This window comes from Galeopterus variegatus, unplaced genomic scaffold (genome assembly GCF_000696425.1).
Source record: "Galeopterus variegatus unplaced genomic scaffold, G_variegatus-3.0.2 Scaffold689, whole genome shotgun sequence".
In the NCBI taxonomy this organism is placed as follows: domain Eukaryota; kingdom Metazoa; phylum Chordata; class Mammalia; order Dermoptera; family Cynocephalidae; genus Galeopterus; species Galeopterus variegatus.
This window is the reverse complement of record NW_007726800.1, coordinates 214,319-232,671: the sequence shown is the minus strand read 5'-3', so window position 1 is coordinate 232,671 and position 18,353 is coordinate 214,319. Positions and strand designations below refer to the sequence as shown.

Here is an 18,353-nt window from a genome sequence, read left to right as displayed (position 1 = left end):
GATGACACTGCAGCTTCCTCATCCTCCCTGACAGCCCTCACGGAAGAGGAATAATGAGGCATCACGAGTTTCAGTCCCACCCACAGTGTAGGAGAGTTCCCTTTTCTCCATATCCTCACCAGAATTTGTTATTCTCAGTCTCATCCTGTCAAAGGGCTACCTGCACTCCCATGTTCATCGCAGCTCTATTTACAATAGCCAAGAGTTGGAACCAACCTAAATGTCCATCGACAGATGACTGGATAAGGAAAACATGGAATATATACACCATGCAATACTACTCAGCCATAAAAAAAGAATGAAATTCTGCCATTTGCAGCAACATGGATAAGCTTGGAGAAAATATGTTAAGTGAAGTAAGCCAGGCACAGAGGGAAAAATACTGCATGTCCTCACACTAAGCTAAGAGAGAAAGAAGGAAGGAAAGAAAGACCACAGTGGTGCTCTGGACTTGCAGAGGGAGAGAACAGACCTAGGGTTGCAGGGCTGGGTGGGGGGAGGGAGAGGAGCACTGGGGATGGGTTGGGTGGGGGATGCAGGGAATACTTGCAATCTGAGCTGGTGGGCATGCAGATAGCATTGATTTGCTCACCACAACCTGGGCACAGGTGCTGAGGGTCAGCTCTTGCCCCATGAATATGTAAAATCGAGAATAAAATAAATAAATACATAAAAATTTAAAAAGAGGGAGTTTCAAGTAGCATCATAAACTAGGAAGAGCGCGGGCCTGTGCTCCAACAGACCCGGATCTGAATTTCAGTTTGACCTCACTTTTTGTCACCTTGGGCAAGTTGCTCAATTTCTCAGGGCCCCAGAATCATTATTTGTAAAGCAAGGACATTAATACAAAGAAGTAAACAATATATCGCAGTGGTACGTAGCAGGTGAATAAACGGTAGCCTTCTCTGTCAATTTCTGTTCCTTTTCCTCCCGCCAATGCTACCATTCAAGCTGCAACTTCAGCCAGTTCAACTTTCACCCCCACAATAATGAAAAGAACCGGCAGTGCTCGGAGCATGAGAGCCACAGTCTTTGCTGTAACCCGCATCCTCATGTGTCCGCCGGGTCGCCGTGAGGGAGCCTTCATCACTCCGACATTCAAGATGTTTTCAAAGACGTTTTCTCTTTTGCTTTCCTTGTGCTTTTTTGGCTGCCTTGCTGGTGAGAGTGGTAAGTGGTAATTGCCCTCAGTTTACACTTGGGAAAAACGCTGGCTGAGAGATGAGGTGGCCAAGTTGCATGTCACACATCCGGTATGGGGGGCAGTCGGGGCTTGCTGAGCTGCAGCGTTCTGACCCCGATTCTACGATCCTTTTCCCTAGTCCACCTGCTTGGATCAGAGTCTCCTTAAAAAGCAACCTCGTGCATAAGTGTCACTGCTGGGTATAAGGCAGGTAGATGTCACAAGCACAGAGCCAGGGGCAGCGGGGTGACTCCGTCTTACTGGTTTGGGCAAAGGGACCGTGGACAGAGTCTGGCTTGGGCCAAGGCTTAGTGACAGCATTTCAGGAACCCTGCTCAGTGGTGCCAGTCTAGGTGCCAGCCGGTCACTCACCTGTTGTCAAACAGCCATGAATTTTACAGTACCATTGCCAGCAGGGCCCTAACTAAGATCTGCCTGGCATGGTGGGAAGACAACAGTGCTGAGGCTGTCGAGCGCTGGTTCCAGCCTGAGCTCTGTCACCGTGTTAGCTGGTGGAGCTAACACAAATGCCCTAACCTCTTAGACCTCCCACTCCCCATCTACAGACCCCATGGAGCAGGGCAAATTGAACAACAGTGTGTTTGTGAGGGCCAGGAGTGCTGCAGGACCTTGAATGGCATCTGTCACTACATTGTGCAGCAGCTGTAGTTCCTAGGTGCTGAGTTCCCATTAGTTTCTGCCTTGGATGTGGCCTTGGTGACAAGAAAGATGTCAGCACCTCCTCTAACTCACTGGTGTCTAAAAGACCTTTATGAGCACAAGACTGTTTCTGTCCCAACCTTCTCTGAAATGGCATCAATTCGGATTTGCTCCTTCTTGGGGATTTGAGGCAGAGTGTAAAGGCATGGGTAGGACCCTGCTTAATAATGTTCCTGTAGTCCCAAGGTCTAGGGAGATTTTCTGGGGTCTGATGAACCTTCTCTCCAATCCAGGTAAATGAAATATGGGAATTTGTGGAGCATATGGGAATTATGGAGTATGAATGTCAAGGTGATGATGAGGATGATGATAAATAATATCAGCTTCTGTTTATTAAGCTATTGCTAATGGCATTCTCCATTCATTTTCTCTAGACTTTCTAACATTCCCTATAGGTAGGAACTACTGTGCCCATTTTACAGATGACGAAACTGAGGTTCAGATCAATGAAATGACTTGGCCAAGGCCACACAGCTAGTTAGTGGAAGACTCATGATTCAAGTTCAGACAGGAATGTTCCAGAGACTCTGCTCTTTCCACACACACCTCAGCAGCTCCCAGGAAGCTGTTGTTAGGAGCAGGGATACAGAGAAAACATTGTTTGAGGGAATTTATTGATAAATCCATCTGCTCAGAGAGGAGGCTTCATCCCGGAAATAATTGAGGACTCAGGCTCATGAGGTAAGGTGGGTCTGATTGGAGATGGTCTGGGTGAGAAATTTCAACACAAAATTTTTGATACTCAATGCAGCCTTATTTGTAATGGGAAATATTTGAAATAACCTACGTGTCTATCCATCAGGGAGTGGTTACATAAGTTATGAGATCTCCATTTAATGGAAGACTGTCTGAATAGCTGATTTTCTTAGAAAGCAGGTGTTTTTATACTCGTGTGGAACAATCTCTAAGGCATGGTGCTGAGTGTTTTCCGTTTGCCCCTGTGCTCGGATCCCATCTCCTTCCCTCCCTGCACTGCTCTGTGCCCTGGGAGCTGGCCCTCCTGCATGGTACTGACAAGGCTCTTTGGTTTTCTGGCTTCCACATGGGTTTGACCAAAGGGCGGCCCTTGCAGCAGATTGGAGGGAGGGAGGAGGAAGAGGTCGGGATATTTCTTCACTGCTCCCTTTGTTAGGGGCTATGGTTCTGGCACAGCCCAGTCCCTCCACACTCCAGCCCCTGCTCATCAGCCCATCCATCGTCCGTGGCTTCAGCTCTGCTTGGGCTCTGATACCCTATCTCCTCCTCTTGCCCCTTCGGGCATTAAAATTTCTCCAGTTGAACTGTCTGAGTGGAATTTTGTCGCCTGCTGGGGTCCTGACTATAATACAGATATATTATGAACGTTATGGAGAGGACCCCTAGATAGAGACGGCCTGCTACTGACCTTCCAAGAACCTTTCCAATCATCTTCACCATTAATGTCCCCACAAGTCCACCGATGGCGAATATGGACACAGTCACAGACCAGAGCAGGGTCAGACCATCTGGGTCTATTGGATATCCACGCCTTCTTTCCCATGATTCACGGTAAAAGGCCTTGATGTGCTGAGGATAAACAACAAACAATGTTATTCCTTCTGTTCAGCCTCCTGCTGAAGCAAGAAGGAACAGAGAATGACAGCTTTTGCAAAGCACTTTCCTCAGGGCCAGCACTTTGAGCTTCATCTCATTGAACTCTTCTAACAAATGTTGGGAATGGTCCCTATCTTTGCCTCATTTTGAAGATAGGGAAACTGAGGCTCAGAGAGATAAAATGACTTGCTCAGTGTAAGTGGAAACGTGGGAGTCAGTCTCAGATCTGTGCCCACGCCTATGCTCCCCATTACGTTTGGGCTTCTCCAACCTTAATGGGCATCAGCACCACCTTGAAAGTGTGTTAAAAGTGCACATGCCCAACAGAAGTACCTTGGGGTAGCCAAAGATACAAGACACAAAAATACTAACCACAAAAGAAAAAAATGCTCATTGGGGTTTCATCCAAGTTAAAGTCCTTTGTTCTTCAAAAGACACCATCAAAAAGTGAAAAGACAAGCCATAGACTGAGATAACATACTTGCAACACATATAACTACAAAGGAACCATATCTACAAGATATAAAGAGCTCTAATACATCAATAAGAAGATAAACAAGACAATTAAAGATGAGCAAAAGACTTGACAGACTCTAAAGAAAATGCAAATGATGTGTAAGGTAATGACAGGATGCACGACATCATTGGTCAACAGGGACATGCAGATTAAAACCACAATGAGATACTATTTCATACAGACTAGATCCTCATCTCTATCAATTCTCATTCAGTGGTTTTGGGACAGGGACTGGGAAATTCTGATGCGTACCAAAGACTGAGGTCTTGGCACTAAGCTCCCCAAGACAGTTTCAATCTGTAAGATACTCATAGTTGCCCACTGCTACCCGCTACGGGCCCACAAACCTCAGTATACGACATTGCAGAGAAAGCTTAGGTTCAGGTTGCATAGATCTGGGCTCGAATCCCAGAACAAGAATTTGCTAATGATTTAAGTCAGCTGGACCTTGGCATCCTCATCTGCAAAATGGGAATGACGACGCTGACCTGTCAGGGCTGTTGTAAGGTTCAAACAAGAGCTTGGAGCAGCGTCAGTACTCGAATGGAGCTCAAACAAAATCCCCATGTAGGCTAAACATTTAACAGTCTGGTAAGACCAAATAGTGATGAGCAGTGCTTGCTCTCTGCTGGTGGGAGTTTAATTTGTGCAGCATCTTGGAAAACAGTTGGCCTCATCTAGTCACACTGAAGATGTCCGTAACCTGCAGCCAGCCAATTCACTTCCAGAAAACTCCCCTGAAAAACTCTTTTCCATGAGCCCTAGGAGATGTCTACCCAAATGTGCATGGTAGCGTTGTTCATAACAACCTCAAGTGAGAAGAACCCAGATGCCCGCAGACAGCAGAATGGATAAACAAGTTGTGGAACATTCATAACATGACACAAGGTAGCCACAAACGCAAGTGGACTGTAGCCATGTGCAGATACACAAGAAAATCTCACAAAAATAATACTGAACAAAAGAAGCCAGAAACAAAGGAATGCACAGAATACTACTCCATGTATAGAATTCAAAAATACGCAAAATTAAAAATTTTGGACAGAATTATATACGGATGGTAAAACTACAAAGAAAAGCAAAAAAATAAAATAAAATTCAAGTGTCAGGTTAGTGGTCATCTAAGGAGAAGTAATTGGGGAAGGGCACTTGTCAAACCTTCAATTCTCAACCTGGATGATGGCTACATGAGTACCAGATTTATAATCATTCTTTAAACTGTGCATGTGTGCGTGCATGCATGTGTGCATGTGGGCACAATGCATACGGGTGTATTTTATATACTCTTTTATAAAAAGTATAATACACTCTGCCATTTTAAAATTTAAGAAATGGTGGAAAGTTGTCCCAAGCAGAAGGAAAAGCATGTGCCAAGACAGCAAGGCAGAAGCAAGCTTGGGGTGTCCACGGAACTGGAAGGAGGCCAGTGGGGTGAAATGGGACAGGAAAGAAAGGGAAGTGGTGGGCTGGACAACGGTGGAGGGGCAGGACAGGGCAGGTCATGCAGGCCTTGCAGGTCACCGTAACAAGTGTGGCTTTTCTTTGGATTTTACTCTGGATGGAGTGGGACACTATTGGAGGGTTTTGAGTAAGGGGAGGAAACAGTGTGGTTTGCATTTTCAGAAGATCTCTCTGGCTGCAGGGTGGCAAGTGGATTAAAGGGGAGCCAGGCACCCTTCTGGGGACACTGCAGCAGTCCAAAGGTCATGGTGGCCTGGACTAAGCAGTGGAGATGGAGGGATGTGGATGGATTTAAGGTATATTTTGAGAGTAGAACGGACAGGACTTCCTGGGTGATTGACTCCAGGCTTGGGGAGGGAGGGTGCTGGAGAAGGCGAAAGAGGAACACAGACAGCTCCCATGTTTCGAACCTAAGCACACTGGCCCATGGCAGAGAAGAGGCAGGAAGGGGTGGCACCCTCTCCCTGCCAGTTACTTATCTTCTTCCCATTTTCTCTCTCCTTCAGGCTCCGTGACTACCTTGCTCATAGCATGGAGTGAGGTCAGAATATATCATCAACAACTGGAGCTATTCCTATTGATGATGAGGTTTCCATGCCTAATGCACAGGACACTCTGATCTGCCATCATCTGCTGATTCATTCAACAAACATGTGCTGAGAACTGGGTTCTGAGCCGGACATGGATAAACCAAACATGGCTCTGAATCTCAAAAATTTTTCAGCCCACTGGAGAGGATAATGCCTTGTAACATTTAAGGCATTAAGATGTACTTGATTGCAAATAACAGGAAATCCCAACTCAAAATAGCTAAGCAACAAGGACACTTATAAGTGCAAATGCACAGGAGTGGTGAGCTTCAGGGACTGTTGATGTGGCAGCTCAGTAACACGGTCAAGAATCCAGATGCTTCCTGTAGCTTCACGCTGCTTTCCATAGTTTGACCTCATCCTAAGACCGCATTATTCATGTTTATAGGGCAGCTCCTCGTACCAGTTTCGGCCACGTGCTTTCCCATTCACAAAAGGCTGGAGAGAGTAATCCTGGCCCCTCCCAGATCTCTTGGTGATAAGAACTTTCCCAGAAGCCTCAGGAAGCCTGACTTTATGTCCTATTGTCCACAGTGGGGCACAGGCCTCTTACTGAACCAATCATTGGAGAGTGGGATGGAGACTGTCAACGTGGCCTTCAACCCCTGAATTCCTTTTATTTATCTGCTCCCCACCTAGTAAGTGGCACCACCCTTCTCCAGGTGCTCAGCCAAAAGCCACGAATTCATCCTTAACTTCTACCCTTGACCCTCAACTAAGCCATCCTCTTTCATCCCTGCGTGTTATGGGCTGAGCTGTCCTAACCCCAAGACTCCCAGAATATGACCTTATTTGGAGGTAGAGTCTCTACAGAGGTAATTAAGTTAAAGTGAGGTCACTAGAGTGAGCCCTAATCCAATGACTGGTGTCCTGACAAAAATGGGAAATTTGGAGACAGACAGGCACTGGGAAGATGATGTAAAGAGGCCCAGGTAGAAGTCAGATACCTGTCAGCCAAAGAGAGAGACATAAAACAGATCCTTCCCTCACAGCCCTCGGAAGAAACTGACCCTGCTGGCACCTTGATGTTGGACCTGCAGCCTCCAGAACTGTGGGACAACAAATTCTGCTGTTGAAGGTACTCAGTCTATGATACTTTGTTAAGGCAGTCCTAGCAAACTGATACACTGTTCTGCTTCCAAAAACTTCTCACCACTTCCACCACTGGACCAGTCCAAACCACCATCCCCTGTCCCTGGAGTGCCATGACACTGACCCTCGAGGCCCCAGCTAGGTCTACAAGCAGCCTCTCTGCAGGGTGCCACACACTCTGTCACTGGCTGCACACTCAGCTAACATTGACCACTTGGGCAATACCGAGTCTTAGTGTGCTCTGGTGGACATTTGTCATTCTTTTAGTCTACCCAGCATCAGAAGCCCCTTTCCCATTTGGGGGACTCTCCTATCCCATGAGCCCTCATGGGAAATAGAGGCCACTTGTGGCACAGAGGTTGAGACGGCCAGACACATGCTCTCCCAGAATTGCTGGCAGCTAGGGAGTGGGCATGTGATTAGAGCTCAGCCAATCACACGCCTGGACTTTGAATGAGGCACCACTGAGGCTAAGATGTTGGGCTGAAGAGGACCCTCCAGCAGTAGAGGGAGCTCCGGCAGGCTTGGGTTTGGAGCAGCAGCTGGGAAGTGCGGTGTTCTGTGCCAGATGTGCAGTTGGTGGCAGTGATGGCTACAGGGGACCCACAGGGCTAGTTCTGAACATGATTTGGGGAATAATCCCAGCTGCGGAGCCTCTGAGCCTGGCTGGCTCTCCAGCCCTCCCACTGATGCTGTGAGCTACTCACTAGTTTTTCTTTTTAGCTTTAATTGGATAAATTTTTTTTCCCTTACAACTGTGGAAACTTCCAAAACACATTAATTATCTCATTTCATCCTCACAACAACCCTAGTGGTAGAAGCCCTCATTTACAAATGAGGGGACTGCGAGGGGACGTGCCCCCGGTCTCGTGGCTAGTCCGTGGTGAAGGGTACCTGTGCTGGGGCTGCCTGACCTCAGAGCCCAAATGCAGCAACTCCACTGTCTGGACTCTGAAATGCATGATTAAAGTGTGAAAGCTGAGCAGCTAAGTCCAGTGGTGCATTTATTGATTTAAAAGTAAATATTGATTAAGCTCTTGTTATGGGCTAGACACTCTGTCAGAACCTGATGATACCATAGTGACAACCCCCAAGAGGCACAGAATCTAGTGAGAGAAACAGCGATAATTGCTAAGCCAAAGGGATAGAGGGGCCACAGGAAGACAGGGGGATACAGGATGCCCCAAAGGCTATAGCAAAGACTTAGAGGGTAAAGACCCTCCAGAGAAGCTGATGTAAGTAATGAGTATCCAGGACATTGCAGGCATCCCTCCTGCCACCAGATAGACAGGAACCCCACATTGTAGAAGGTCATTCTTGGACATGACCTTGGTCACGACTGCAACCCTGCACTGATTCCAGCAATTACAACTCTCTTGCAAGGAGAAGACATGGATTGAATATTGGGTTATTGCTAAGTATGTATCAGACATATGTATACATCATCAGTGAACCCCTGCAGCCATCCCGAGAAGTTTCACTAACAGAAGAGAACTCTGGAATTGAGAAACACATCCCACAGCTGCACAGAACCTGGCAGAGCTGCTGAACCTGCTGGACTTCATGGTGTCTGTGTTTGCTTCCTCTTCCTGGCCACACAGCTGGGCCACACGCCCAGTCCCTTGCATCTGGATGGGGCCATATGACTACTTCTCAGCTGAGTGTGAGAGGAAGTGATGAATGTCAGCTCTGCCAGGGCATTAAGAGTTCATAGTCTGCTTCATGATCACTCCCTTTCCTTGCCAGCTGACCATATGCAGAAGAAACAGTGAGGACTCTGAAACCCTAGGGGATGGTGGAGCCACTCCACTGAAGGAGCCAGGTCCTTGAATGGTTTCAGATGGCTACATGAATGAGAAATGAACTTTTATTGTGTTAAGCCACTGAGATTCAGGGCTCTTTTGTTACAGCAGCTAATTTACCCTAACACAGTCAACCTGACTCCAAATCCCATGCCATGACCGTTGCACTGTGACATGGGCTACAAGAGGGTGGGACGATCTAGATCAAGTCATAAAGGGTGGGCAGGCTTAGAGATGGGGCCTTCACCCAGAGCTTTCCTTTCATGTTTTGGGGGAACTTGTAAGGTTCCGTTTGAAGGAAAGATTCTGCAATAAAAACATTCTGCAATAAAAAGTGATAGCTGATCTCTAGGCCCACTTTAGGCCATCTCCTTCATGGGTTTCTGTTTTACTTTTCCATCGGGGCTACATCCAGGAGGCCCATTCCTGTGTCTTTCAATCTGACCCTACATATCTGCTTCCTTACCACTGGGGGCCCAACCCATTTTCTAGATACAAGCTCTGCTGCCCAGACCTTCAAGTAGCTCAGGATCTCATGGAGACAACAGCCGAGTAAATGTAAAATTATAACTTGGGGTGAAAAGTACTGTGATTGCAGGGAGCCAAGAAAGGCCATGAGAGCCCACATGTAACCCACATCCCATGAGCAAAAGGGACAGGTGGGGTGGGCTTGGGTTGGGGGATTGCAGATGGAGGGAACAGAACTCTCAAAGGCACAGAAGCTAGCGGCCATGCGTTGACACACAGGAGCTGTAAGTGACTAAGTGGGGTTGAAGTGTGGCCCCCGGCAGGAGAAAGACAGGAGAGCTTGGCCGGGGCCGGTCGTGCCTGGCTTTGACTGCAGCTAAGGAGTCTGAGCTTGATCCCGTGGGCACCAGGGAGCAAGTGGTGAGTTTGAGAGGGAATCAACAGTTCTAATTTGTTGTTTAGAACATGCATTGTAGGTGCAGTGTGCAGGCTATTTCAGAGAGTTTAGACCAAAGGAGGCTCCCATGATCGGTACAGGATGATGATGAGGCTGATGCAATTTTTCATGACTTCATCAAGGAGTATTTATATTCTAACCAGTACTAACTAGAGCCTAAACTGCAAAGAAATGAATACGAGGCTACCTGGTTACAAGGAAGGAGACTGAATGAAGAGTCCAGAGCCCTGAGTTCAAGACTTGCTTGTACCATGAGTCCTCCTGTGACCTTTGGCGACCTTCAGCAAGCGGCTCTGCCTCTCAGTGCGGTGTTCTCGGTGGTTAGGGGCCCTTGGGATCCACTTTATGGTACTCTCAGTTCTGCCGCTTTTCTGCTGGGTGATCTTGAATAAGTTACTTAACCTCTCTGTGCCTCAGGTTCCTCATCTGTTAAATTATCACCCTCCTTAAAGAGTTACTGTGAGCATTTAATGCGAAAATAAACATGGAGCACAGTGCTGGGTCTATCAGAAGCACACAAAACAAATCAGAAGTTGGGGTGGCTGATGTCACTATTTCTGTATTTTTAAAATAAGGGGCCTAGGCTGGTTTTTTTTCTCAGGCCCAAGAATCCATAAGTAATTTACCGTTATCTCCCAGCCTGAGAACTCAGGGCCAATCTTCTAGCAACAAATTGAACTCTGCAATTCTCATCCAGGAAGACTAGCTTAGAGCACCTCCAAATGATGGCAGGAAATTGCCAGACAGAGGGAGGCAAATGTCCTTGTAGCCTGTTTTACAATGTTAATCCTCCTTACTGATTCACTCAGAACCTGTCATGAGTTTATCAAAAATTATTCTCAGGGGTGCTATAAAAACACACATAAACAGAACACTGTGGAGGGGCCAGAGTACACACATCGCTGAGCAACAGAGTAAGCCATGCCCGTAAGGCCTTAGAGATTTGTAAAGACCGTCTGCACCAGTGACCACACCGGCACAGCTAGAGAAACGGTACAGAGGTCCTTTCAAAAGTGCTTACCACCAAACCAGGCTCTTTAAGTAAGACCACACAAGGACAAAACTCTATAAGCCTAGAAGTGCCACCTAATGACTCCCCAAGCTAAAGCCTCCCGTGTAGAAAAGAGTTAACCCTGCAGTCCTGAGACTGCTCTCCCCAGAAGGACCTGCTTGCACGGATGCCTAGGCTGGCGTCTGGGAGCTTGGATTTGAGGAGGGCTATCACCATTCCCAGAGCTGATGAGAGTGGCCTCAGCATACCTAACTGTTTCTGCAAACAGGGTGGTTTATGCTGTGTCACTGCAGTCTATACCCGCTTTCCTTCTAGGAGTCTGGCTTTCTTTGCATGCCAAGCAGAGGGTGCCTTTGTGACCAGCTCCCAATAAAATTCTAGACTCTGATGAGTTTCCTTGGTAGGCAAATTTCACAGGAGTTCTCCCAACTCGTTGCTAGGGGAATTAAGTGAATCCTGTGTGACTCCACTGGGCAAGACTCTGGAGGCTCGCCCTGGTCTCCTCTGATCTATGCCGTGTGCCTTTTCCCTTTGCTAGTTTTCCTTTGTGTCCTGTGGCCGTGATAAGTCATAGCTGTGAGGACACCTACGTGCCTGTGCTGAGTCCTGTGAGTCATCCTGTGAATTATCAGACCTGGGGCTGGCTTTGGGGACCCAGACACACCTCCCATGACTTAAGGAAATATCCAGCTCCCGTTTCGCCTGGACTTGATAGCTGGTCTCCAGGTTTGTGGTGGCTTTTCTCTCTTCACTGTGTGATTCCCCTGGAGGAGTTTGGCCGACTGACTGGGTGAGAAAGAGGCCCCTGTACTGCTAGACACCTTGGGACATTTTGCTTCTGCCTCTGGCTTATAGAATAAAAACAGAACACAAGGAAGTACGCACATCAATTGCAAGAAATAGTCAGGAGAGTGAGCTTCCAGAGCCTCCTAGCTTCCTCTTCAACTGCCTTTGCCAGGGGGACCAGCCCAACCCTTGGGTTTAATTATATAGAACATGAAGAAAGTAAGTTTCATTTTCTGTTTGGCCCCAGGAAAAAGCAGGGAAGGGGGTGCACTTCCAATATCCTTCTTATTCAACCTCAGTCAATCCTGAGCCTCTCTGCTACTAGAAACTTCTTTTGAGAGATTGCATAGCTCTGTTTACAGGAAGACAGTGCATTTGAGCAGATCTGAGACAATGTTTCCCACTCCTTTCAGCATATCCTCTGGTTGGCCAGAATGAAAAGGGCAAGTGTTCTCAGTACCAGTCAAATTATTTATGGCTGCTAAAAATTAGGCTTGAGGCAGCAGGGGCTTTCAAAGGGCATCTGATCCACCAAAAATTCAGGGTGGTGGTTTTGAGCCCTGATTCTGGAATAACTCATTTGTAGAACAGGAATAAGGACCCTTCACTTGTATATGGGGCTGCTAGGAGGATTAAATAAGATGTATGAAGTCCCTAGCATGACGTTAGCATGTAGTAGCTGCCCGGTAATTCTCAGTGTCATTCCCCTGTGGATCAGAGACATGAAGTTTCTAGTTTATTCGTCTGGGTTTGTTCATAGCAGCAGTCCCACTGCAACGTGCTCCCTCCAAGTTTTCCCTACCTGCCACTTTGCTGGGTCCACTGTCCCCAGCTCTCTGACTGCAGCAACCAGTGCCCCCACCCCACTAAGCAGAGCTTCCCTACGCCATGATGGGCCTGTGGTCCTTTCTGCATTAGGTTCAGCAAAAGTAGTTTTCCCAGAGGAACTTTATGAAATGAGAAAATTCTGAATTGAAGATGCAAGTTGTCCAGCTCCGATAACCTCTGACCTCCAGGGGACAGAGCAGGGCGAGTTGTCACCCACAGGCTGGAACACCCAGACGCCAGTACCCAGGCCTGGAAAGGCCCTGTCTTCCTGTCAGTCAGCAGCTCTGCCAGCTGCGATTACAACCAAACCAAGCCAATGACTCACAGCTCCCAATTTAAACAGCGCAGCAGCCTCTTCTCCTAGAGAAAGATGAGCAATGGACCAGGAGGCCTGTATTACGAAGATGAGACAGTCACATGGTGCAGTGCCACACAGCTAGCAGAAATCCTGGCGGAAGGGAATTTCAATAACATAGAAAGACGCTTACAATAGAAGTATTAAGCCAAAAAAAAAGAGGGTATAAAACAGTGTAAATGGACAACCTCTGGAAGAGTGGATTTAGATGAAGCATCAAAAGCGGCCTCTGGGTGGAGCCCAGGTTTTGACTTCGCCTTCAGACCCGAGCACAATTCCTCAGCCCAGTAGCCTTGGCCGTTACTCAGGCTCTCTTGTATTTGCAAAATGGGGTTATTCTCACAACATCTGCCATGCAGGGTTGGTATACAAAGGAGAGATTAGTCCCTGACTCATAGAAGGTGATTCATACTAGCAGTTTTATTACTGAATTTCTGTGCTGTTTTCTCTTCCTAATAGAAGCTGTTGCTTTTATAACGACTGAGATAAGGCAGGGCGAAAGCGAGAGGGAAGGAAAAAAGAGTGGGGAGAAAAGAGACTCTGGGGTTCAGGGGTACCCATTTCACCAGCTCAGTGCCCACTGCTTCTGCAGTGACAAAACGCACTGGGTCCTCCCATAATCTCAGCCCTACCCCACCAAGATGCCAAACCCTGCCATGCCTCCTCTCCACCCATCCAGAGCCGAGGTTTTCCACACAGTCTACGCTCATCACTCCGTCCCAGTTTCCTTGAGAACAGGCCTCAGGCCACTCAGAAGCACCCCGGCTAGGGGTGGGAACAGTCTGGGCTTCCAGAACAGTCTGCTTCTACTGCAGCGTGGATGGGGTTAATTAAAAGAACCAGCACTCTCCTCTGGGTTCTCTGTCTGTGGGTTCATTTGAATCTTTTCTTTAACCAGCTTCTGACATGTGCAGCTAATTGGGGCAGATCTACCCCTGTAGAGAGAGATGCTGGTTTTACTTTTTATCACCATTTGTTTACTTGCCCTTAGGGAAAGAGCAGAGGGAAGGAACTGATAGAATACACCATTTCTGCTGGGAAATTTATGGGGAGTCAAATTAACTGCTCTACAGAAACCCTGAGCTTAAAATACTAACATCAGGGGGTGAGATTCTGTGTCTGCCCTTTCTAAATAAGACAAAAACATTGCCAACTCAGAAACCACTGGAAAGGTGAGGAATTCATCATAAAAGTCAAACCATTCACTGTTATTTTTGTGGATGCTGGTGTTGTTTTGAATAAGTCCTAGTTCATATGGGGTGGGAGCAGGGGCAATAAGTTAGATCCCCAGAGCTAAGTTCTCATTCATTCTTTCTCACTCCTCCCTTCTTTCATCTACTAATTCATTTAACAAACATTTCTGAGTATTTTTATGTTTCTCATATACATTTAATGTACAGTTGCACAATAAAGAATTTGGCCAGCCTTTGTCTCTCATTCTTGGAAGGTAGCCTCTAAGTCCTCAGGACTTCCTGAGTGACAGGAGTGTCTCTGTTATTCATGGTGGGCCTCTCAGACCACAGCTGATGGCATAGCTAATGAGATAACTCAGGATGGGTCCAGCCATGTCAAGAAGACCAACCATGGGATAGAGGGTTGGGGCTTTGAGCCAAGCAATATTGGCCCAACATCCAGGGAGGAGAGGGGACTGGACATTGAGCTCTACTTTGTGGTCAATGATTTGATAAATCATGCCTACACAATGAAGCCCAAATAAAACCTCTGGACACCAAAGCTTGGGTGAGCTTTCCTGGCAGAAAACACTGTGTGCAGTGTTACACATCAATGTGCTGGGGGGGGGAGGGGGAGAGGTAATGCATCCTGACTCTGTGAAAAGAAAACACCAGAAGCTTTGCACCTGGAACCCTCCCAAACCTCCATGTATCTCTTCTTTTGGCTTGCTCTTATTTGTAATTTTTTTGCTATAATAAAACTGTAATTGTAAGTATAGCACTTTCCTGAGTTCTGTGAGTCATTCTAGCAAATTATCAAACCCAAGGGGGTAGTGGGAACCCCCAAATTTGTAACCAGATGTTCAGCAGTGTGGGTGGCCCTGGTGTGTGAAGTGAGGGCAGTCTTGCAGAATATTGTGCACTTAAGCTGTGAAGTTTGGTCTAACTCTGGGTAGTCAGTATCTGAAGTCACTGCAAGCCTCCTGTGCACCAGATACTCTGCTAGACACCAGAAAAACAGAAATGATCAGTATCATTTGAAGCGACACTTTGCCCTACAGAATCCTGTCTGCTGTACCTTTGCCAGTCACTTCCGCAAATTATGGGCCAAGAACTGTGCAGACAGATGCTGAGCATTCAGTCTCTGTCCTTGGAATGAGCTCTAAATTGCCCCCCCCCCCACATTCCTCTCCATTCTCCCAACCACGGCATTCCCTCTTTGCTCTCTAATCTCTATTCTCACTCACTCCTTCTATTCTGCACACTTATCTCAACCTGGTCCTTCTTGGTGACTCTTGTTAATGTCCACCCCCGGTGGCCATTCCGCCTAGGCTGAGTGTTCACTTAGGCTCATTGCAATGGGGGTTCATCCTACAGCCACGGGAGCTTCACGGGTCCCAGGTCAGGAATCCATCTGGGTCCATCTGTCCTCACCAGATGCTTCCCATGGAGTGGTTGTCTTGAGCCCCATCCCCCTCAGCTTGGATTGTTATCCTTGGCTGGGCCCCTTTGATATGGAGTGTGGGCCCCGTATTGTCCACGCTGGCTCAGACCTTGCATTTCTTTGGAACACTGCTTCCAGAACCTTCCTGTAGACTGGTTCCTGACACTATCACCCACCCAGGTCTGTATCAGACCTGCCTGCACAAGGATGGGAACCAACCTCAGCTCCTCAAGAACAGCCCTTGGAGCTCAGAAACCCCATGCCTCACTGCAATGACTTTATCTAGCCCTCTCTGGCCTCTTGGGTGAGGTCCAGACACTGGGGTCCACAGGTACCAAGTGGACATTGCCCAACACGACTCTGGCAATCTTGGATTATTCCAGCAGTACTAGTGAAGCAGGTTCCAGGCAGAGCAACATTCTCCTACTAAAGGTCAAGGCTTAAAATGACATAAATCATTTTGCCATTTGCCAGGTTTCTGATGAGTATCTTTAGCCTGCATGCATGACTTCTTGAAAATCCAGGCAATTGTCATGTTACATTTGATTGGTATGCAAATTAGCCCTGGATTTTGTGCAGTCTTTTACAAAGGCATCAGAATGCTGTAGATAGATAAGTAAATAGGTAGATGGGTGGATAGACAGATGATAGATAAGTAGATAGATTGACAGAGGTAGATAGACAGACAGAACTATGCCAATTAGAGTTAGTCATGGGAAACAGAAGACAAAGGCCTAGAAAACCAGCAATAGTGGACAAAAGAGGAGAAAATATTGGGAAACACACATCTGTAGGAAGATTTCTCTCCCATGTTAGATGTTACACAGCATAGGCCGTGGATTAAATGTTCAGCCAGCCAGCCCTCTGCCCAGAGGTCTAATGACACCAGGCTCCTGTAGGAGTCTCCCCCTCCCTTCCTAGAACCTCTAGCACAGGGCTTAGCCAACAATTCCCAGCCCACCACCTGGTTTTGTAAATAAAGTTTTATTGGAACACAGTCTCACCCATCAGTTACATATTGTCTATGACTGCTTTCTCTCTACAAAGGCAGAGTCAAATGGTTGTGACAAAGACCATATGGCCTGTAAAGTCAAAAGTATTCAAGATCTAGACCTTTAATGAAAGAGTATGCTGATCAGCCTAGTGGAGCAGAAAGAAGGGATACTTGGGCATTAGACAGACCTGAGTTTAAGTCTCCATCTGTGTAACGTGCTAGAGTTTTTGCACTCAACAATTTTACATTTTTACATTTACAGTTGTGAGGACAGACTCACAGCTGGAGGTTTGATTGGGAGTAAAGAGACCTGGGGGACTTGCCTTAGAACTACATTTGCTGAAAAAAAAAAAAAGAAAAAAGAAAAAAGAAGAAAAAAAAACCTTTTAAAAAATCTCAAGTTTATCCACTTACTCATTTAGCAAATATTTACTATAAATTCTTACTATGTGCCAGATGCTGTTCTAGAAGCTGGCACTGCAGAAGCACCTAAAGTCTGTGTCTTCAAGGGGCTTAAATTCTAAAATGGGGAAAGGGATGGACAAGAAGCAAATAAACATATGAGGGCACTTTAAAAGGTTCATGGAAAAATGTAATTAAAAGATAATATTAATCTTCCCATGAACTTTTCGAAGACCCCTTGTATATCTCAGGTGGTGTGAAATACTGTAAGAAATAAATTTGGGCGGGGGCTAGAGAGTGATGGAGAGGTGTTTTTGGGATGAGTTGATCAGGGAAGACATCCCTTAGGATGGGCTATCTGAGCAGAGGCCAGAAGTGATTGAAGGAGAGAGCACGGGAGTACCTGGGGGAGAGCGTTCCAGCCAGAGGGCACAGCAGGCACACAGGGCCCGGCACTGCAGGGTGCCTTTGAGGGCAGCAGTCCGGGGAGAAGGGGTGAGGGTGGGGAGGGGGAAATGCTGGGCCATGAGAACAGAGTGGTCGCCAGGAGCCAGGCGCCGGGACGTGTAGGCCACAGAGGTGTGGACGGTTTTTTTTTTTTTAATTTTTTTTAAAATTTTGGGAGAGAGCACGGGAGTACCTGGGGGAGAGCGTTCCAGCCAGAGGGCACAGCAGGCACACAGGGCCCGGCACTGCAGGGTGCCTTTGAGGGCAGCAGTCCGGGGAGAAGGGGTGAGGGTGGGGAGGGGGAAATGCTGGGCCATGAGAACAGAGTGGTCGCCAGGAGCCAGGCGCCGGGACGTGTAGGCCACAGAGGTGTGGACGGTTTTTTTTTTTTTATTTTTTTTTAAAATTTTGCTTTATTTTGTCAATATACAATGTGGTTGATTATTGTGGCCCATTACCAAAACCTCCCTCCCCCCTCGCTCTCCCCCCTCCCTCCCAACAATCTCCTTTCTGTTTGCTTGTCATGTCAACTTCAAGAAATTGTAATTGTCGTGTCTTCTTCCCCCCTCCCGGTTGTTTGTGTATTTATTTATTAATTTTTAGCTCCCACAAATAAGTGAGAACATGTGATATTTCTCTTTCTGTGCCTTACTTGTTTCACTTAATATAATTTTCTCTAAGTCCATCTATGTCATTGCAAATGGCAGTATTTCATTCTTTTTTATGGCTGAGTAGAATTCCATTGTGTAGATATACCACAGTTTCCTTATCCACTCATCTGATGATGGACATTTGGGCTGGTTCCAACTCTTGGCTACTGTAAAGAGTGCTGCTATGAACATTGGAGAACAGGTATACCTTCGACTTGATGATTTCCATTCCTCTGGGTATATTCCCAGCAGTGGGATAGCTGGGTCATATGGCAGATCTATCTGCAACTGTTTGAGGAACCTCCATATCATTTTCCATAGAGGCTGCACCATTTTGCAGTCCCACCAACAATGTATGAGAGTTCCTTTTTCTCCGCAACCTCGCCAGCATTTATCGTTCA

At 46.9% G+C, this 18,353-nt stretch overlaps 1 protein-coding gene across 1 annotated transcript in view; it reads right to left on the bottom strand.

The window, feature by feature from the left end:
- SLC2A9 (solute carrier family 2 (facilitated glucose transporter), member 9) overlaps positions 1–18,353 on the bottom strand; it is a 201,002-nt gene that overhangs the window by 172,950 nt on the left and 9,699 nt on the right. The window contains exon 5 of the mRNA XM_008571485.1: positions 3,288–3,448. Within this exon, the coding sequence (XP_008569707.1) occupies positions 3,288–3,448 (161 nt within the window). The remainder of the gene's footprint in view (positions 1–3,287; positions 3,449–18,353) is intronic.